Source organism: Periplaneta americana, chromosome 17 (assembly GCF_040183065.1).
Source record: "Periplaneta americana isolate PAMFEO1 chromosome 17, P.americana_PAMFEO1_priV1, whole genome shotgun sequence".
Taxonomy (NCBI): domain Eukaryota; kingdom Metazoa; phylum Arthropoda; class Insecta; order Blattodea; family Blattidae; genus Periplaneta; species Periplaneta americana.
The window spans coordinates 126,907,164-126,930,602 of record NC_091133.1 but is presented as its reverse complement, the minus strand read 5'-3'; the positions used below and the strand labels follow the sequence as shown (position 1 = coordinate 126,930,602).

Below are 23,439 nucleotides of genomic sequence, written 5' to 3'. Positions count from 1 at the left end.
GCGTACTGTATTTCGACAAATGTAGCTGATCTGTCCTCAACACAACAGGTAGGAAACGCCAGAGACATCTAGCGCAGGAATGACGATACTGCATAGATAGCATATAAAATTAAGGCGGATTCGCTGTGTTAGCATAGCCTTGGCGATAAAGGTGTCATATACGCGTTTTACAAAAGCACAAATCCAACATGTTTTTCACTCCAACAGTATTTGTGAATTATTACACATATTATATGAGCTATTTTTTGCAATGGCGATTTTTAAGTTTTTTGGTTTATATATATTTAATGTATTTCATGCTGTCATTGTTTTATATAATCAATATCAACATGAATTAACAAATTGAAACCTATTTTTAATCATAGTATTCCAATTCTTGAATTTACTGACTATATTAGGCTAAATGAACGTTTATTTAGTAGGCCTAGTTAAATATTTTGAAATAAAAAAGTATACGTGCGTGTGTATGTTTTTTTTTTTTTTAGATATGACATTGTTGAATGTAATATGAACAACAGCATTTATAACAAGGGATAAACTGTCTGTTTTCTTCTTGGTTGTGAAGTTTAGTGCTTTAAAACTACGTATGTATATTATTCGTAATATTTTACAGTATTTAAATTACACCTCTTCCACTAATCCATTCTTCGTCATTGTAATATTGCAGAAGGTTGAGATGAAATTTCCAACCATGCGTTGAATCCTAATCGATTTAGCCAATGTACATGTTCATCTACCTTCCTTTGTTTCATTCCTCTCCCTTTGGATATTAAAACAAACGAGTTTTGCATAGAGTTCGTTCATTAATAACATTAATATTTGTGTCTGAGATTCAATGCTGATATTCTAACACGGAAAATAAACGCAACTACAATATACTGATGTATATTATTAATCAAAGCTGATTTCATCCCAGCTACAGTAAAATGGCGTGTATTAGGGACATATTCCAGCTCCGTCCGCACCGTCAGCGGAGTTCTTGAAGCAAGTCCATACTAAAAATGGTCCACCGCTCTCAATTGCGGCTTTGATGAGCCAATGTTTCAGCCAGTTCAGTCCGCTATTGCTAGGTTGATCGTCATTGCAGCTTCTGAAGCTCTGATAGAGGGCAGCAGCGTCGGCCGGGACGGTCAAACCATTGTTTATCGCAGCTGGGGACAAGCCTAGTCAACCAACCAGCCCCGTTTCGTTAAAACCCAACCATTTCCATGATGGGAGGGGAGCGCAAGCGACTCGCTCGTAGCTTTATCCCGGCTACGGCGCCGTCCCACTTGTGCCTGCGACGCACGTCATGACAATTTCGTCACAGCCCAAGGCTTTCGGGTCATACGGCCCGAACTTTCCCGAAGCGCTGTCCTACGAAAGATAATTCCACGCTAGCCAAAACCGAGTAGACCCGATATTTACCGACGAAAAATGTGAAATGCGAAGATGCACGAACATAGCCGAGTGTTGAAGAATATTTCGTAGCGATATAATCCGAACGAAACAAACAAGCAAAGGAAATGGTTACGTACATGCCGTGCCGAGCCGGCTGTAGCCATTCCGTGGTGTGTTGGGCCTTGGCAAGCTAATCCGCAACGAGCGAAGCAAAATTCAGGTGGGCCGAGAGCGCACGATGTCGGTTCGGGTGAAGCTGTGTGGAAACCGTGCCGTGCCGAGGGTGGCCTAACGGACCGGTCCCGAGTTTGTAAGTGCGCGCGGGGTACGAGGGGCGGGCGACGTGGGAGCGAGGAGGCGAAGCGAGCGGCTGATGTCTGAACTGAACTCAGTAAGGCGACTGCATGGCGCTACGAGAACACGGCTGTGTGTTTGTGACATGGTGCAGCCGGCTAGCACAGGCGGCTATGGCTTCTGGCTAACTTGAACAACAATGTGGTGTGACGTTCAGGTAAGAACACTCATTTGTCATTGTTCGTGTAGTGGACAGCACTTTTTAGCTGTAAATTATTACGTTTTAGTGTTTGGACGTGTGATTGTTTCTTTGAATGTGACATGCGTTATTTCGCTGTAAAATACTACCGTATCATCCAGTTTTTTGTTCCACAATTGTTATAGATTTTACAACATTAATTTTCCGTCATTTTATATACATTTCAATTAATTTTTCACATCCCTTCAGTTGGTGTTTTTGAGTGTTTTAGTGATTGTTGTTTGGTTCGGTTCTCGGAGTGCTGTCAACAATGTGTTAATCTCTTATTGCATGGAATACGTAATATTTTGTTTCATTGTATAATGTTCACACTACATCCATTTTATTGCATTTCCCTAAGCGAGCACACTCGTGTGGGCAAAGAAAGAGCGCTCCGTCATCCCAAAACACAGCAGAATGCGTAAGGCACCCCTTGCGCTGTCACTTCTCGTGGTCACATGCTTCCCGGGGGGGGAGTGACGGAGATGTAGTTCCGAACTGTCCGCATGTGTTTCATCGTTTTGAATTTGAGCGGGTCTTCACAGTAGCGGCAGGGGGGAGGGGGAGAAGAGGAATGCACATCCTTTCCCCTCTTCCTTGCTTACTTGCTTTGCTTGCCGCTTCTGACTACTGCCCCACGGGATAGGGAAGGGGGAATTGTTATCATCCATTCCCTCCCCCTCAACCTCCTTTATTGTCGGTCTTTCTCCCACACTCTCCCCGTCTCTTTCTCTCCCGAAACCTGGCAAGTCACATCCGAAACTTCTACTCGATCGCGCCACCTTACATTACTACAACTGTGGTTGGCATGGTAACGCTTGAAACGCGTGCGAAGTTGTATTCTAACCTAACCATCCCCCTTCTTAGGGATGCTGGAATTCTCAGTTTGTTGTAGCGAAATATTCGAACACACAGTCTCTCGCATCGGATTACTTCATGAATAATTGTTTGGACAATGTTCATTACCATCCTTTTGCTGGAAGGTCCCCTGCACTTGTTTTAGCAAGACATTTGGACTTAACGAATAATGGATCTCCGATTGTATTTGTTGGATTAAGTTCTATTTTGTGATCCAAAAAATACGTAACAAGTTCTCTGGTACCGTAAGAACAGTCATGGAACTGCTTATTAGCCTTCTGTGGTATGTTTGCCAGACCTTCAGTTGAGAGTATTCTGTATTTGATGTCTCGAGACATACTAGTAAATTACCGGCTATCTTCTTTGAAAATGTTAACAAAATCTACTAAATGTTACTGCCGAACTTCTAATAAATATCGGGCAGTTTCGGTATGTTCGCAAACGACAAGAAAATTAAAATTGCTTACATCGATTATTTGGAATTTTCGATATTCATGTGCATTTTCATTGTCTTCACAATCGCCATCATGTCTCAACATTTGGTATACGAAACTGTTGAAATTGGAAACCATGCATTGTACGAAGTAATGTATTTCGCTGTTAGCACGAGATGAGAACAAACGTAATGTTCAGATTTCGACGAAACTAATGCAAGTGGAGCTCAGGTGATTGTGGAATTTAAATCGCCTTAATTTATAGGCAATTTTTTTTTAGGTGAAGTTCAATATTTAAGGCACTATACTTCATTGAGCCACGGTAGTATTTTCGTAAAAAAAAAAAAAGTATTTCCGCTGGACCAAAAATACAACACAATGCAATCATCTGAACTTCTCGTAAGCGACTTTCTCCCAAATTTCAAGTGCTGTAATGTCGCAAATATTTCATGACATTTTTTTTCCCCCCAAGACGTGTGTGTTCACAATCAAATGGCAGTTTAACAATAGAATAGAAGGAAAGTTGGTCGTACCTTAACAACATTCAGATAACATAGGAATACCACGGGTGGTGGTGCGGCACCTGCTAGTACACTTGTTTCGTAAGAATAAGAATGGCATTGTTGCGGGAAGAAAACCGGATTTATTAACATTTGACACATTTGAAGAACACGTACTTATTTTCCTTGGCATGATAGCTTTAACTTCAACATACACGCTTTTCGCTGTATTATACCTAGTTAATCAGTTTTACTTTCTCCAATATGTTTCATTCAGAGATGATACAAAAGTCTACTTTTTTTCCCCTGGGAATATACATTTTCAGAATATTTCATACCCATACCAAAAAAAAAAGTTATCTGACAAGAACGGCGCCGGTTGGCTATGTATGTCTTGTCTTGTAAAATACAGACGTGGACAAATTATTAGCAAAATTGAAGATTTTTATTAGTATATATTTTTACAAATCAATTCAGAATACAGTTGACATTTTTGCGTATTTACACATAAAAAAAAAATGAAGATTTGTATTGTATATTTTCAAAATTTGACTCTTCAATTTGGACTACAGTTGATATTTCGGATGTTTCCAAATTATTAGCGAAACTGAAGATTTTTATAATATATTTTTACTAAATTTGACTCTTCAATTTAGACTGCACTGGCATTTTTGCATATTTACAAGTTATTAGCAAAATTGAAGATTTTTATTATATATTTTTACAAAATTCGATTCTTCAATTTAGACTGCAGTTGACATTTTTGCACATTTACAAATTATTAGCAACATTGAATATTTTCATTATATATTTTTTCAAAATTTGACTCTTCAATTTAGAATACAGTTGACATTTTTGCATAGGCCTATTTCTATCTACTGTAATGGTAGAAATATGCAAAATTGTCAACTGTAGTCTAAATTGAAAAGTCAAATTTTATAAACAGAATTATTATAAAAATCGTCAGTTTTGTTAATAATTTGTCCACGTCTGTAATGAGCGGATTTTTTTCGTAATAAATACCTATTCATGAGCCAATCTATTCGGAAAGGTTATAAAGCTACATGAAATTTAATAACAAAATTTTGTTAAAATAACATTAATATAGCCTATGTGGTTTTCTTGTTTAGTAATACCATAAATAATATTATAATATTATTAGAAGTTTCGCTTGTTGAAATCATAACATTAAAAGCACGGCATTACAATTGTTCGTTTTTATAAAATCATATTTGGCTAAACTACCGCTGAGGTAGTTCCTTTCGTACTCCGTTTCTACACTTCGCATACACGAACCTGTAACAGGTTAGGTTTGGTTAGTTTAGGCTTTTGTTATTACTTGCATGTATGATCTGCATCTCCACAAAAAAAAAAGGTTATAAATTCAATTATTTTCACTTCCGAAATCACCGGAACTACCTCAGCGCTAGTTTCGTCAAATATTTTATCAATTTAAGTGATGTTTAAGTTGAAACAACAGATGTTCTCCCATTGGAGTTATCACTGATATTCTGAATTTGCAGTAATGGCACCTTTACATAATATATCCTACTTTTTTCCAAAAACATTTTCCCGATCAGTTTTGGTATGATCTTTGTACAGCTTTACTTCACGCCGTAACAAACGCTAGTTCTAATACCAACATCGCATGTCTACGCACAGAACAATCTATTCTGTAGAATCGCTAGTTTCTCGATTTTGCCATGGCTACCATTAAGAGCAGTAGCCTACATCATATTTGTTTTATCATTACGTATAGCCTGTTAAAAAAATTGTTGTACTTCATTTCACATAAATCTCCAGTTGACAGGAGCATTTTCAAACTGTGGCGCGTGATCCCGGGCAGGACAACTTATCAGGAATTATATTATAATTTTTATCTAATCTCTGAAGTAATAATAATTATGTCAGGTTCTAGACGACGTTGCTTTACTATGTTATTATCATCATCATCATTATCATCAACATCATGACATTAACCTGATAGTCCACACCTGTGGAGTAACGGTTAGCAAGTCTGGCCGCGAAACCAGGTGGCCCGGGTTCGATTCCCGGTCGGGACAAGTTATCTGGTTGAGGTTTTTTCCGGGGTTTTCCCTCAATTCAATATGAGCAAATGCTGGGTAATTTTCGGTGTTGGATCCCGGACTCATTTCACCGGCATTATCATCTTCATCTCATTCAGACGCTAAATAACCTAAGATGTTGACAAAGCGTCGTAAAATAACATACTAAAATAAAAATTAACCTGATAACGCTCGTTCTCTTCTTATGAAGGGTGAAACTAATATTAAAGTTAACTTTACATTTTTATTACAATTTAATTTCATGGTATTATTTTTCTTTGTACGCATCTGTTTTCAGTGGTCTGATTTTAGAACGTCTTAAGCAAACTTTGAATTATATGAACAAGGAGATCATTGGGACACCCCATGAATAGATGGAAAGAAAACTTGGTTAATTCTGTACACGAGCACTACCAAAGGAAGGCAAATTTTCAGTGGAAAATGTATGAATTGAATGCACTGCTATCCGTATAAATATAATTTAAGGTCCAGGGGAATTCTTCGAAGGACCGTGGGATAAATTCATATAAAAGTGTATTAGCAATACTGCAACGTACAATTGGAGGAAATGTATTTCAAGAGCCATTCAGTTGCAAACATGGCGTGGTCAGGATGTTACATGATGATGTGTGAGTGTTTAGCCAAGAATAGTAGTAGTGGATTTTCGGTCCCAAATTGGCGTCGCCCCTCAATTTTTCTTTTGTTGTCGGTACATATAACTCGAGTAGAAGCCAAGTAGGTAAATAAATTTTGCCTACCTTCGGTAGCGCTCTTGTACAGAAAACGGAACTTTTTTTAGACTAACATTTATTTAGTATTGTAATTTGGTAGGACTAATGGTGGTGATGTGTTGATGAATTAATTTGAGGACTTTAGGTATAACGGTAAAAATGTTTGTATCGAAACAGTTTTTGTACATGAATATATCACTATTTTACACTTGATAGTGTTATAAAATATATCAAAGGCTAGTTCATTCAGTTTTATAACAACATTACAATACTTTGAATGTGTAAGATTTGACTCCTAAAGCGTTTAATATAATGAAAACAATCAATTATTTACCTCTCGTGTGTCGCATAAATATGGTCATTGTTGTGCTGTTTTGGTTATTTTTGTGACAACCGTAATGTTACGAGAATGTCACGAACGGAATACAATACACGAGTAAGACGTCGTGAATACGAAGTCCTGAGTTCGCAAGTGGCGAAATGGTTCAGTGCCATGCTGATCCCACTTTGTGGGAGTCCTGCAATTCTTTCTCACATGAAATTGAAATTGCGGGAAAAAAATAAAAGTGCAGAGCATGGGGTATAACGTATTAAAATATATCACTTCTTGCCAATGTAGCGTTTTTCAGTGTTAGTTCAGCGAATAAAATTTATGAAATTTGTATTGCTCATATAGGGATTTAGCGGGTTTTTTCAACACAGCGGTAAAATAATCTTATTTTACATTGACAATATAGCAATAATTTAGCGGTTTCTGCACTGTGTTTTAGCGAGCTTTTAAAATCGAGTTGGCAACACTGTATATCAGTAGCGTATGTGAAAATTAAGGCCTGAATAGCGAATTGCGTCTTGGTTGACATGAGAAGCTCTTATAATGCACGAACAATGTATTGAGATTTATTTGGAAAATGAGTTTGAAATTACAAGACAGTAAAACATGTCGATAAATGAGCAAAACGTAATGGAAATGCTAAAACATTGATTTACTTCAGGAAAACCTGCCTTACAACTGCTATAATCTCGCAGGATCTACTAGCATTGGAATTCCAATTCGTTTGGTGATGTGCTGTCAGATTTCATTACCTATTTACTTTGTTCAAACAGTGAATACACTATAAATGAAATTAAAACAAGTGTTCAAATAACACGGGTATTTGTGTAATTCTGTTTATATTTTAATATTATGGTTTTGCGATCGTATAGGATTAATGTTGAAATCCATGAATTTAGACGTTTAAGAGCCCTAAAAACAAAATGTCAGCAGTTGTGTAGTATTGAAGTTGTAGCTATCTCTAAAGACCTCACCGGCAAAAGATCAATCACAAGTATAAAAAAAAAAATTGCTTCTACAAACGCTCGGAAGTGATTTCCTAAAGGTTTGTCATTATTCATTTGTCCATCATACGGCACAGATGTGTGGGCGGCAGTGACGTGTGTTAGAATTCCACGTGTTTAAAGCCTCGCTCTACACCCCGCCATGCGCTTACTTGTGGAAGATTACTTCCTGTCTTATTGTTCAAGACCTTTAGCGGCATTCAAATTACTGCCCTCAATTTCGCAGATAGTTGTGCAAATACAGAAAATAAGGGTTACGATTTATATTGTATATGCATCATGGCTTCGATCACGTGGTTGACCGCAGAAATGTTTCTCGGTCCTTTCTCCATACTTTTTTTTTTTCAAAACGTGATTAAAAAATTGTTTACCCGAAAGACGTCAAGAAATGTTTATAATGGCACACTTTACATTTTCTAGCAAAGTTCAGCTATGTAACAGTACACGTCATTTAAAGCATAGTCCTGAAACCTCTTGAAACTAGTTACGGATTCGAATATCTCAAATAGGGTATCTGTTGGGGTTGTCATACGTCCCGGATCTTCCAGGAAGATACCGGAATCGAGATCTGTGTCCCAAAAATAGTTCTCGGGAAGCATAATAAATTGCCCCGGTTTTCAGCGGATAAGAAAAACAAAGTAAAAACTTCCATTCTTCTCACACTTTTATTCTCTTCAATTTATGGTCACGGTAGCTCAAAAGAGTAAAAAAATAAAGACCTTTAATGCATACAGCATTGGATTTAAGTTCACGATTCAGATAAGTTCATAATGAATTTAAACCTCTGTTTCATAGGTAGGCCATTTAGGGACAAAGCGTTTTGCTGAAGTCTAGGTAGGGTTATTGTTGTCGGTAGACCTATTACTCTTTTTTTGTTTCCGTCTACCTCTTGCTTCAGAGTTTGATATTTGAAGATTGTAATATTATGTATTGCCTTCCAATAAATTCTTTAGTAATTTTAGAATCGATGTCCACAGCTATGCTAAGGCAAAAAATTACGTTTCTTTTTCCTTTTCGCAACAATGACAAAAACCTTTACCATTTCGCATATGTATTTCAAAGACGAAAGTGAAGTGTCTCGGATTTTTACTTCTTAAATATAACAATCCTAATTATGTATGTATATATGTATGATTTGTGCATGTGAATGGGAATCCTACTTCAGCCGTTTGAGAAAAAGCACTGACTCCTAAAATGTAGCTATACCATACGATAGGTACTAAAGTAAAAGTCCCATAATAGATTAGTAAAAGATGAATATTAAAGGGGCATAGATTTGTTCATCATCATCATCATCTTCTTCAATTATTTGAGTCTTTCGACTCGTTTATACTCATGTAAATAAAATTAACTAAACTATACTATACTTCATACATGATTATGATATCAGAGCTCTGTTCAGAAACCGAAGTACAGTATAATATATCTGCATTTGTGTTCTAACTATAACCTGCAGAATTTGTTCAGCATTTTTCTTCATGTCAGCGACTTTTTTTATTGAAGTGTAGAATATTGAACTTTAAAAATTAAACAACAAATGTCTCAGGAGGAAAAGAGAGCAATCACAAAAATCAGAACTCTTTGGTGACGTAATTCGTATAATATAGGACAATCGTTTTTTAATAAATGCAGGAAGAATACAAGTGTTGGGACACGCCCACTGTGTATGGGAGAGGGCTAAATCTCTGCCGGGAATTGAACTTACGGCCACTGGAAATTGAAGTTGGACACATTTGAGCCACGTGGGAGCTAAATATGACTGGGATCTGCACCTGTTATATCATCATCATCTCCTCCTGCCAAGGGTTAAGGCTGGTTCACAATAAACCTGGAACGGAAACAACGAGAATGGAAATATTAGTAAAATGAATGTATTTAAATGTAAGCATTCACAATAGTTAATTGAGAATGCTTACATTTAAATACATTTATTTTAACAATATATCCGTTCTCGTTCTCGTTGTCGTTTCCGTTCCAGGTTTATTGTGAACCAGCCTTTAGAACTTTTGTGTCTTTTGTTGATTCATGTGATATGCGTACTATACACTTTTTATAACTCAAGTTAAAATTTGGAGTCGCTCGAAAATACGTATTTTTAAAGCTACCGTAAAGGGTATATACGCAATATATCTTAGTTATCGTATCTGATTTTACAAATGAAGAGTCCACTGCAAGAGTGATGGATGTCATTTGGAATACATTTTTCAGGAGAAGCAATTGGAAGTTTGAAATACTTAGTGCACAAAGCTTAACTGTGATTTTCCGATCATTACTGGACAATGACTATCAGTGTTAATGCCATATAACTCTCTGTGTACATTCTATATGTCTTAAGCTATGCATTGACAGTCTTGGTTCATTTTCGACAAGAAAGTGACATCCATCATTCTTGCAGTGGACTCTTCAAATAGGAAATACGTATCTTCATCTTCATTTTTCATTATAATTTGTCCGAAAATATCGACACAAAACTGCGTGACACAGAATAAAGCATGGCTTATAGCGTAGAACGTCACTGAACGAAGGGTAACGCCCACTTTCTGTGGAAGAGAGAAATTTTCCTATTCCTGCTCGGAATCGAACCTAGTTCAGCTGGACTCGCGGAGCACCAATGGACTAGACTCGGAGGCGCCGACCAGATCTCTCATATTTATTGAGAATACATTAAGTTTATCTCGGCGAACCCTGTTCCAGTCTGGACAGAAATTACAAGGACGACATCCAGTGTTGGGAGTTATCGATCGGTGACCGTGGCAGTTGATTCAGTGACGTTAAATAGCCGGGCAGTTCGATAATCAGTATGAATATTTTAGAGCGTCTGGCTCACCGGACGTGGAGGATTGTTCTTGTATGTACACAGAAACTGCTCGAAGTCGGGACCTGTGCAGAGTAACGAACGCTACAGGCGTGCTGATACTGGATGCTACCAACTAATCGATTCTTTCGGTCTTCAATATTTTCTCGTGTTGCGTCAATGACGGGCAAGTCATTTACCTCCGCTCATTCATTGAACTAGTTAATAACGATCAGACCACGTGGCTGTGAATTATTTCCCTGATGACCAGCGGCGGCTTTTAAAACAACCGCGGCGCTATTCGCGTGCTTAGATTGTATGTTTTAGAGACGTCCATGATTTGTCGTCGTTAGCAACATGCTTTGTAGAGGTTAGGATTGGCTTACAGTTTGTTGTTTTAAAGAGCTCTCAAAGGAATCACCGCGCCTGTATCCATGCATATTACAGCTTACAGCAGTTATGTCGCAGAATTAGCATCTTTCATATTTAACGGTTGTATTGTATATAATCAATCCAGTTTATTTTCGTGACTTACTTAAGGGTATATGTACGTGAACGACCACAAATATTATCAGAAAAATGCAGGCTCTAAATTTCTAAAATTTTATAAGGAAATGAACTCGTAATTGGACAAAAATTACAAGGTACCACAGCAAGACTTATTAGAACTTCAATATATGATAAAAGTATAAAAAGTTTATAAACAATATTTTTTAGAATTCACTTTTTACTTTAAATTAAATTTTCCAAAATTTGAAAATTTTCACACATATTATTTCATAACTCCACAACCATTAGAGATAGAATTATGAAATTTTGTACACTGATTTAACATGCATTTATGCAAAAGGCAGACTACAATAATGCCCATTTCTTTGAAAATAGAAAAATTAGGCGACAAAATATTATGTAAATTTTAATATATTTTATATAGGACAAATAAAAAATTAATTGTATTAAAATAAAACAACTCTACATCTCTGAGAGTAGTCTACTTTTCAGAAAAAAGTGTTTATTACATGCAGGAAAAATATTAAAGATGTCAGAGAGACCATAACAATGTTATGGTTACCAAATGATGTAACTGCAGACTTTTTTGTTTTGTTTTTTTTTTTCGTACTCTGATAAAACTGGTTTGAAAAATATTATTAGCAACCTTTTTTTTTTACATTTTTATCAGATATTTAAGTTCTAATAAGTCTTGCTGTGGTACCTTGTAATTTTTGTCCAATTGTGAGTTCATTTCCTTAAAATTGTTTAGAAATTTAGAGCCTGCATTTTCTGATAATATTTGTGGTCGTTCACGTACATATACCCTTAAGGTACTTATCTACCCTTCGGAGAAAAATTTGTAGTTTTTCCTCTTATTAGACTACATCACACATAATTGAGGATTTTCACACAAAATAAATTCCTCAAATATTTTTGGATGGGCAGGGGGGGCCAATTATTTAAAGCGAAGACTGAAATTTGTTTAGTACTAGGTTATTTTACGACGCTTTATCAACAGCTTAGGTTATTTAGCGTCTGAATGAGATGGTGATAATGCCGGTGAAATGAGTCCGGGGTCCAGCACCGAAAGTTACCCAGCATTTGCTCATATTGGACTGAGGGAAAACCCCGGAAAAAATCTCAACCAGGTAACTTGCCCCGACCGGAAATCGAACCCGGGCCACCTGGTTTCGCGGCCAGACGTGCTAGCCGTTACTCCACAGGTGTGGACTATTTGTTTTAGTCCTTAACCCACAGTTATTATATTAAAGCAACATTTATTTCACCGTCTTATCCCTAAAAGAACACAGAACAAGCTGTGGAAACAGTTTTCCCTATCTTATCCCATGAAGGAAAAAGCCATTTCATTTTTGGAAAATTTCAAACATAGAAATAAAAATTTAAAATCTTGGAGTTTTAAATTAACTTCTTTAAGCAGTAGAACACTGTTTGTAGTTTGGCAGTTAGCTGCGTTAATCAGCTTCGTTTTGGTGCAAGAATGATGTATGTATGTATGTATGTATGTATGTATGTATGTATTTACACTGCAAGTGGGCAAGCACCTGGTGGCAGTGGTACAAACAATATAAACAATACACAATACAATTATACAATGCAATATATAATCCTGGAAATATCTCAACACTAAATGCACTTTGTGTTAACATTAGTGTTGTAAAATACCGTGAAACTGAACATAAAGAAAAACCATCTGCATCCTGAGGGTATGAAAAATTGTGAACCAAACACACATCTTCCTGACTGTATGAAAAATAATACAAACTCTACCGCCAAATTCGAATTATTATTACACGAAAAATATATAAAATTGACAGAATGTAACAGATTGACACTTACAAAACTGCACTTCCGGTTTAAAGAAAGGGTGTTTCCGGTCAATAAAAACTCAGCTAATTAATTAATCAAACATCACAGAAACAAAACTGACATTTTTTTGAAAAGTAGAAAGTTCAAGCTTTCAGATGACATAAAAATGAAATAGGCCTACTCAAAATTTTTAAGGAAAATACCAAATTTAGGGTAGATGATTTAACTTAACTTTTAAATTGGAAGAATATTGTCTCTCACGGTCTATTTCTTAAAGCGGGTCGGACTGTAAAGAAAACAACTAACGCATTGTCCATGTTATATTTGTTGCACTTATATTCTGTAATTTCGCTTAAATGTATAGTTTCCTTATTTTCTTTTGTTTTATTATAATTATAGCATCAATTAAAATGTATGCTATAAATAATAATATAAATTTAGCTTCTCTTATGAAAAGGTTGCCAGATTTGACAAAGCGTATTACATATAATTTGGAAACACACCTAAAAGGTAAAATGATATACATTTGAAACGGTTAGGGAATCGGATATGCAAAATGTCAGAAAAATTTATACCCAAGTAGAGTTTGTGCTCATTTACAGTTAAGAAAGGGGGGGTGGAAATATCATCAGATAGGTTAGAATGATTTGAATGCCGCGAGAAAAATAATAGTACGGAGTGATTGGCATTGATATCTAAACCAATCAACAGCCATCGGTTAAGATAACTTGAAATTTTCATTATCACTCCCATACAAATGATTTCTCAATATCTAAACCGATCCTTTGAGGGCACTAATGGCTATTTCCTTCACAAGTGTTAAGAAAAAAGTTTAAATCTACCACCAAAAACATCAAATCATTCTTCAGAATTCAGGGTGCAGGCCAGCTCCCATCGACGTGACTAGGGGAATCCCAGCATCTGAAGTGAGCTTGAAGGCTTATCAATTCTTGGACAAACCATGGGCGAGCTTAGATATCTTTTTCCTTTCGATTTATGTTCCAATTTGTTTAAATTCTTCGTTCCCATTGATTCTATATTTTCAATTTTTGAGTCCGCCAAGGTGGCTCTGAGGTAGTGTACGCGCTGACCAAGCTGTCCGTGGTTCGATTCCCAGTGCAGGGATTGGAAGAAATTTTATCTTCCGTCTACGGGACTGGATGGTTGTCCCGTGATATCTCTGCGGTAGCTCTGTGTCATGCTAATCCCACATCCAGGGAGGCCCGCAATTTGTGGATGTGTCTAGAATCGATTTCCAGAGAAGATCCTCTTTCCTCTAAACCGAAGAACTAATAATAATAATAATAATTTAACTTTACAATATGGACTTGATACTATTTCTTCACAGACCATTAGCGCAGTAGGCTATTATCTGTATAGTGGGAACCAGGAAAAGGACGCCCTTATCCTGTGTGTAATACGTCAGACTTTTCCTCTTGAGAGAACGTTGCACGGTCTTAATGTAAGCCTACGTTTTACACTGCAGAGACGAATACAGTTACTATTTCATTAAAAACAACACAGCAGAGAAAAATATATATGACATTGATATTATAATTAGGCCCATAAAACGCTGTTTGAAGTGAGTGGATTGCTGTACAATGGTTTGTGTGTTGTAGGAGTACGTAGTTCCATAAAAAGTTTTCTTAACCTCCATAAACAAATACCAGGACATGCTGGTAATAGCTGCTTCCTTTCAAATTTATGCATGTTAGTCATGTCATGATTTTCTTCTCGTCCAATGACGCTGAATAATTTCCGAATTATGAGTGCGGTAAAGTGAGAACAATTTATGTTTGGATTTTTTAGTTTTTAAGAATTTCAAACTATAAATATAAATAATAACAATAATCGTAATAATAAACTAACAGAAGAGTTCGGGGTAGAAGAAGATATCAGATCATAGACGACATTAAGATATATGGAGTCGACCTGGTTGGCGAGTTGATATAGCGCTGGCCTTCTATGCCCAGGTTGCGGGTTCGATCCCGGGCCAGGTCGATGACATTTAAATGTGCTTAAATGCGACAGGCTCATGTCAGTAGATTTACTGGCATGTAAAAAAACTCCTGCGGGACAAAATTCCGGCACATCCGACGACGCTGATATAACCTCTGCAGTTGCGAACGCCGTTAAATAAAACATAACATTTATATATATATATATATATATAAATTGTCCTACTTTTCACGTGCGATATTATTCTTCTCTAGTGTTAATATTATATAATATAATTCCATTGCCGCTGAAATTTAAATTTTAGTTCCTATTTCATTTTATTTTTTTATTTTCTATATTTCTCTTATATTAATATTGTATTATATAATTTCTGTAACTGTAATTTTAATTTTATTTCCTATTTTATTTTATTTTATATTCTCTTATAGGCCTATTAATATTATATCTGAACTGCGACCGAGCACGAGCGCTGCTCATTCGGTCTCAAATTTTGTTAATACTACTGTATCTTCTTTTTATATTGCTTGTATTATTTTATTTCTATTTCTCTTGTTTGTAATTATATTCTTTATTCTGTATATTTAAATTTAAATAAATAAATATGGATCATATGAGAAAACAAAGAGAAAGGCAGAAAATAGGAAAGACTGAAGAAAGCTGGGTTTGCGTGAAAGACCTGCCCTTGGGCAGAACACTAAATTAATAATAATAATAATAATAATAATAATAATAATAGGTTTATGAGAGGCTTGAAGTGCACGCACATTTGTCTCACTTTTCATCTATAATTCATCCATCTTGTCGGGAATCGAACCTGGGTACGCTGGATGAATAACTAGCAATGCTACCAACTGAACCACAATGAAAAATAGATCAGTTAAATGAAAGAAAAAAATAATTGACTTGTAACATTAATAAAATCCGCACTAATAGTCCATTATTTTAATAATTTTCGTTTAATATGACCAAGACATTTTCTGTAGAGCGCATACGAGAATATTTTGTTCTCTATTGTTACTGTCTAAGAGTGTAAAGTCCGTTTGGGAATGCGCTTTAGTGTGTGGTCTGTTTTATAGCCTACCAACTACTAACAATAAACCGATATCTTGAAGTGCACGGACTAAAATCAGTCCGCGGTATTAAGTGTTTTAAAAAGTGCCGGCGACTTGCACATTATAACCGAGATGTAATTGAAGGCAGGGAATGGCGAGGCATGCCAGCCACCTGTAGAGGCAGATGGAGCAGTCACCAAGACAACAAAGAAATTGAAACGCCTGCTGCAGGGAGCGAGTGTAATTGTGACAGTGTTTTAGAGCTACAGGACCTGTTGGTTCGGTCATCCTCCCAGCCAGGCAAAGGGGTTGCTCATAAAAAGTTCGTGAACCGTTCCCCACTCATTCTTACTTCTTCTTCACAGGTGGTAGAATCGGTTTACCACGTGTGTATGTAGGGGGAGGAAAACTAATACAGAATGTAGAGGACGCCGTATTTTGAGTGTCAATAAACCTTAAGACATCATGTTTAAGGGAGTCGTTTGTGGTTACTAACCTACAGTTTTATGACATTAGTGTTTGCGTATGTGGTTTACAAGAGAATTGAGACTTGATGTCATACTGCCTATAAATTAACATTATAAAAGAGACACGAGAGGGAAGTCGTTAGCAATGAACTGTGCATTTAATATCACTATAACATGTTTATTGGTCGGGTAATTATTGTTGTCTTTTAATCCGAAATTTGCATGTTCAAATCCGGTTGACGGCAACTGAACTAGATATTGTCTCTTATTCACATTAATGCTGTGTACTCCAAGAAAACATGATATTTCATTTAGCGGGTTCGGTTGAGTTTAGCTAGCAGCAACATCGGTGCTTGAGACAACACAGTACAAATACCTAGTTCCTGTAACAGGAAGATACAGGGTTCACTTAATGACAATTGTTACTATGTTGACCATTAAATCAAAGTTCGCGACTTTAAACCGAGCAATTTATTTTTAAAGGAAGATGGTTGTTATGTTGTATGGGGGGGGGGGAAGTTGCCCGATCTGTGATCGTAGCTTTCTGAAATTTTTTGCGTTAAGTATGGAGACTTTTGGCTATTGAATTAACCTACAATGGTTGTTATTTACTACAATTAATTTTCATTCATAGTGTTCTGCCCAAGGGCAGGTCTTTCATTGCAAACCCAGCATTCTCCAGTCTTTCCTATATTTTGCCCCACATCTGTGGAGTAACGATTAGCACGTCTAGCCGCGAAACCAGGTGGCCCGGGTTCGATTCCCGGTCGGGGCAAGTTACCTGGTTGAGGTTTTTTCCGGGGGTTTTCCCTCAACCTAATATGAGCAAATGCTGGGTAACTTTCATATTGGACCCCGGACTCATTTCACCGGCATTATCACCTTCATCTCATTCAGACGCTAAATAACCTAAGACGTTGATAAAGCGTCGTAAAATAACCTACAAAAATAAAATTTAAAAAAAAACATGTTTTGTCTTCCTCTTAGTCTCCTCATATGACCTATATATTTTAATGTCGTCTATCATCTGATATCTTCTGTCCCGAACTCTTCTCCCGTTCACTATTCTTTCCAGTTCATCCTTCAGTAAGCAGTTTCTTCTCAACCAGTGACCCAGCCAATTCCTTTTCCTCTTCCTGATCAGTTTCAGCATCATTCTTTCTTCACCCACTCTTTCCAACACAGCTTCGTTTCTTATTCTGTCTGTCCATTTCACATGCTCCATCCTTCTCCATATCCACATTTCAAATGCTTCTAGTCGTTTCTCTTCACTTCTTCGTAAAGTTCATGTTTCTGCCCCCATACAATGCTACACTCCACATAAAGCACTTCACTATTTACTACAATGTAAGCTAGAAATTAATTTTTAAATTTTGAAGGTTTTTTTTATTATTACATCACTGGACTTTGGCACACTTTATTCATTTTCTTTAGTTCTGACGGTAGTGAAATTTCTACCACTTATTGTCAGAGAACACTAAAGTAAAACCATATAATATTTGTTTAATATGTACAGATACGGAATTAAAAAAAATGGGCCGACTCTAGGTAGCAGTCCTCCTCTATGTAGGCAACAAGCTTCGCAAGACTGTCCACAAGTAGCATACATTTAGGCGCTCTTGTTTACTGCACATGCATAATGCGTTGTATCTAGAACTTTGTAAAATTAGGTGGCCCAAGTTTTGTTTGTGGGTCTGTACATTGTGAGATATCACTTATACGTATATTTGTAGTAGGCCTATCATCTTTTGATCTATAACTTCACTTATTGGAGTCTTAATATTTGTACTGGAACTCGAATATTCGTAGTTCAAAAAGGACTTGTAATTTAGAAAAATGAACACAAAAAAGAAATATATTGAGGTATTTTAAAATAACTGTACAATATATCTATTAACATGTCTTGAAAATTTCATGACCTTAAGTTAGTTTCTAAACAAAAAAAGTGTACCAATTGAATGAATAATATAACTTTCGGGAAGAAAGGAAAGAAAAGTAATTTCTAGCTTACAATACAGTGCTTAAAACAATTCAACTTAATTCAATAGCAAGAGTTTCCTTATTCAGCACAGAAAATTAAAAAATAATACAAACATTAGAATCAAAGTACGTATGAGAATCTGATTTCAAGCAAACCTTTGTCTCCATGTTTACGAGGGTTCGGTTGCATAAAAATTACAGTTTTAAATTATTGGTTATTCCAGTTTTCTAGTTTTATTTTGCGAATCATGAAGTTTCCTTACTCACACTCTGTATCACATTTGGAATCACATCACTAGGACAGCAGAGACCAAGAAAGTGTGGCTTACTAAATCCAGACGTATTTTCAGAGAATTTTAGAAAAATTACAGTAGAACCTCGATAATCCGAACCTACAATACCAGAAAGCACAGAAAACTTTTTTTTTTTTTTTAACTTTCTGAAGGTTACATAAGTAGGATTGTTTGTTTGTTAAATACAACATTATCATATTTTATTTTGTTTATAATGGTTTTAACTGTTTAGTTGATTATTGTACTTCTTTGATTTTACGTCTGACTGAGCTTCTGGCTGATATATAGGCTACATCTATTGTTGGTATCACTTGTTACGTTCAAACATGTCTTCGGAAAGTTAACTAAACAACAACATTGACTTCTACAAACTTTTTATATTTACATTGCATTATAATTTGTGTATGTTTTATTTTTTATTGGGTTATTTTACGACGCTTTATCTACATCTAGGTTATTTAGCGTCTGAATGAAATGAAGGTGATAATGCCGGTGAAATGAGTCCGGGGTCCAGCACCGAAAGTTACCCAGCATTTGCTCGTATTAGGTTGAGGGGAAACCCCGGAAGAAACCTCAACCAGATAACTTGCCCCGATCGGGATTCGAACCCGGGCCACCTGGTTTCGCGGCCATACGCGCTGACCGTTACTCCACAGGTGTGGACGTGTATGTTTGATAATCAGAACTGCCCTCAATTGTAATTATTCGGATTATCGAGGTTTTACTGTACTTGCTCATATAGTGGAATATCGTGATTTAAGGAAACACACTTCGTTTTTAGTACTCAAGGTTGGTGTTCTATGAACAGAACTATCAGGTGTTCGATCTAAGGAGTCGAGGCCGGTAAGTGAAACGGGTCTTGTGGAATAAGTCTCTCTCATCTCACACTTGCAGATGAAAGCAAGTGACGTTTTTAAGCTTGGTTTCCGAAAGAAGAGATTGTCTTTTATATGAACTTGCTAGCTCTTCCCGCAAACAACTGAGCTTGATGTACACAAATGCCCCAGCATCGCGAGTGCTGTTGCGTAAGTCTGGGAAACGTTTAGGCTTTGGTTTAAGTAATATTGATTGATGCGCCAGAGATTTAGAAGCTTTATTTCTCAAGGGATCTTCCATCAAAATTTGTGAAAGCCTTTATTGGGCGTCATGACGTGAGTACTAAAATATCGTTTGTTTAATTAAACATTCAGTTCGAAGAAAAAAACGGTTCCATAACGCGAGTTTATTTTCCTTATTTCTATCATAAAGGCTGGTAGCATTGCTGTGATATGTCAACATTTTGAAAACCATGACATAAACTTGTAATAATTAACGGGATCGCGGGAAATGGGTTAATACATAAATGTGTCGTGTTCATGTACAGCGACGTAGCCTAAAATTCAAAACATTACAGACTGTATAACTAAGGCTGGATAACACTATCCCTCTCCGCAACCCACAATTGCCATTGCGAAGTATCTTAATATTTAAATTTGCAGTAAAAAAAATACAGATGTCCAACTCGTGAACGAGGCATCAAAACAAAAGGAGAAGATATCGAAGCTGTTTAGGTAAAAGGGCTTAACCCTCATTTCTTTAAATTTGTCTTTTTTTTTTTGTTATAATTAAAATTTAATTACAAAATGTGAAGATACGTTTCTGACAATTATGTTTACATTCCTTCATATAAAGTAACTAATAAAAATGTGTTAACATTTAATTTTTGTTGTTCCAGACAAAATCTTTCTTTTGTGGAATAACCCCTAAACACCATCGATATATTAGAGTTGTCCGTAAGAGAATATCGACTGATTCTGTGTTAGTCCAAACCAGGTTTTTTTTTCTCCACAATCGTATGAGACGCGTTGCTATAGAAATTGATTTTACGCATTCCTCATTTGAACATCACGGTGAAATCTGGAATTATCAACCTTGGAGCTAAATGACAGCTGTGGGAAGTATTGAATGAAAATAAATGCAAACAAGACGAAGACCATGATCATAGGAAGAAGAGTAAAGAAGGTAAACTTGCTATAGTTCCGTCGCTCTAATTTCCGGCAGCCAATCACGTTGCAGGTCAGCTACATTTAAACGTGTGCGTCTTGTGATTCGCTGATGAAGATGTTAAGCATTTCCTAAGGCTGGATAAATACTTAATATAATCGCCCGCCATTTTGGCTCTTACGTTGGCGTTCGCAGAAAGCACACGAGGACGTTATTTGCCGCTCAATTATTTGCTGAATTACAGTGCGTTTGATTTATTATCATAGGAGCTACGACATGATAATGTTTAACGGTGTGGCAAATAGATCCCTCGTCTGGTAGCTCAACAACGAAAGAACGAAAATGGCGAACGATAGTACCGACCTAGACTTTATAGAGCCTTGACTTCCTAAGATGTAAGCAAAGAGGAGGAGTCACGCCGGGAATAACAACGTCGCGACTATAATTCTAAATGAGGCAGTAGAGCAAGTGGACAGCTTCAAATACTTGGGGTGTACTATAAGCAGTAACATGAGCTGCTGCCAGGATGTCAAGAGGAGGATAGCAATGGCAAAACAAGCTTTTAATACAAAAAGAAGCATCTTCTGCAGACCTCTGAAGAAATAACTAAGGGAGTGACTAGTGAAGTGCTTTGTGTGGAGTGTAGCATTCTATGAAGCAGAAACATGGACATTACAATGAAGTGAAGAGAAGCGACTAGAAGCATTTGGAATGTGGATATGGAGAAGGATGGAGCATGTGAAATGGACAGACAGAATAAAAAACCAAAAAGAGGAAAAGGAATTGGCTGGGTCACTGAGAAGAAACTGCGTACTGAAGGATGCACTGGAAGGAATGGTGAACGGGAGAAGAGTTCGGGGCAGAAGAAGATATCAGATGATAGACGACATTAAGATATATGGATCATATGAGGAGACAAAGAGGAAGGCAGAAAATAGGAAAGACTGAAGAAAACTGGGTTTGCAGTGAAAGACCTGCCTTTGGGCAGAACACTATGACTGAATGAGCTAATCGACGATGTATGCAATGGAGGGGAAAAGGAACTGGCCATCCTACTCTATTATCTCCTGGCCTAGTTGCCTCATAAGTACTGCCTTGTTATCACTTGTGAGGTTCAGACCTGTCTTCAGACAGTTGACTAAACAACAAAACAAATCCAGGACACGTGAATATTTATTTTATAAAGCAAAACATTTTCGTTTGTTTTTGTTTTATTAGCATTATTATTATTATTATTATAAATAATCCGTGGCGCTAAAGCCCGTGAAGGGCCTAGACCGACCAGCCGGCTGCTGGCCTCACGCCCACATGCCGAAGCAGAGGTGGACGATCATCCAACCAGAATGGAGGTATCGTGTGGTTAGCACGATGATCCCCCCAACCGCAACCGGATTTCGCTACCTATCGTAGCTCCCCAAGTGCGTCACGATGCTGGGTGGGCACCGGTCCCTTACACTGGCCGAAACTTCATGAGAAAATTTCTTCCCCCATGAGGAATCGAACCAGCGCGCATTCCGTAACGCGAGTCCTAGGCGGGATGCCTTAGACCGCGACACCACGGCGCGGGACATTATTATTATTATTATTATTATTATTATTATTATTATTATTATTATTAGAGGAGACGGCCTCCAGATATGGAGGATAGCTGCGAATATACTGTAATATTGAATAAGCAGTCGTGGACAGCCAATAAGGGGTTGTCCTCCAGCTTGGGGGTTGAGCGATGGGCTAACAACTCATCACCGTAAAAAATAGCTTGTTACGAATCCCTACAATAAATATAGATTGTTAGTTGGGAGGCTGGAGGGAAAAATACCTTTGGGGAGGCTGAGACGTAGATGGGAGGATAATATTAAAATGGATTTGAGGGAGATGGGATATGATGATAGAGAGTGGATTAATCCTGCACAGGATAGGGACCGATGGCGGGCTTATGTGAGGGCGGCAATGAACCTTCCGGTTCCTTACAAGCCTTTTGTAAGTTGTAAGTAAGTATTATTATTATTGGTTTAAAAGAATTTGAGGAACTGAATATACAAATCATGCAATTTTCCAGCTGTGTATTTTCAATTTCTTGGTTTAAATATGCATTTAAGTAGTTTAAACGGTAAAAAAAAAAAAAAAAAAAAAAAATGTCCCCGCTTTCTTCACCTAGAAATTGTTTTAAAGGAATAAAATAATAGCTGTTACCAGTCATGAATTGCAGAAACTCGACATGTCCAGACAAGTCAGAATTTTTTTTCCCCCCAGAAAATACTAAAGAAAAATATTTAAGTTCATATAGGCCTATTTCAAACACTACCGTATGTCTTATCATTATGCTCTAATGAAAAAAAAAAAAGTAATTTCAAAATATCAAACGCTTTTGAAGGTAATCAGTTTTTTTTTTTGTCTCTCCTGAAAAATTGACTCAAATGGACATGGACATGTGGAGTTTCTCCAATTCACGATTGAGATCCCATCGGAGATGGAACCCTGGCCGCCTGGATGTAAGACCAGCGCGCTAGCACTTGAACCACGTGGGACATCACAGTAACAAAAAACTATTCAGACGCAACAACACAGTAAAGGCTCATTCACAATGAAAATTAAACATAACGTAAGCGTTAACGTTACAGTAAAATCAAGAAGTCATACCATCATTCACGATGGGAACATAAACATAACAGCAAACATACTTGGTAACCATGGAAACATAACAACGACGCCATTTCCTCATATTCTGTCGTATACTTCAGCGCTCCACGATTGTG

General features: G+C 36.9%; 1 protein-coding gene across 2 annotated transcripts in view; it reads left to right on the top strand.

Annotated features, from left to right (window-relative positions):
• The first annotated feature begins 1,492 nt into the window (after positions 1-1,492).
• tara (taranis) overlaps positions 1,493-23,439 on the top strand; it is a 114,765-nt gene continuing 92,818 nt past the window's right edge. The window contains exon 1 of one of the 2 annotated variants that reach the window (XM_069816108.1): positions 1,493-1,891. Coding sequence is in view for 1 of the 2 variants with exons in the window: in XM_069816107.1 (XP_069672208.1) it covers positions 1,874-1,891 (18 nt within the window). In the remaining variant the exon portion in view is untranslated. The remainder of the gene's footprint in view (positions 1,892-23,439) is intronic. The other variant, XM_069816107.1, reaches the window with a different exon arrangement.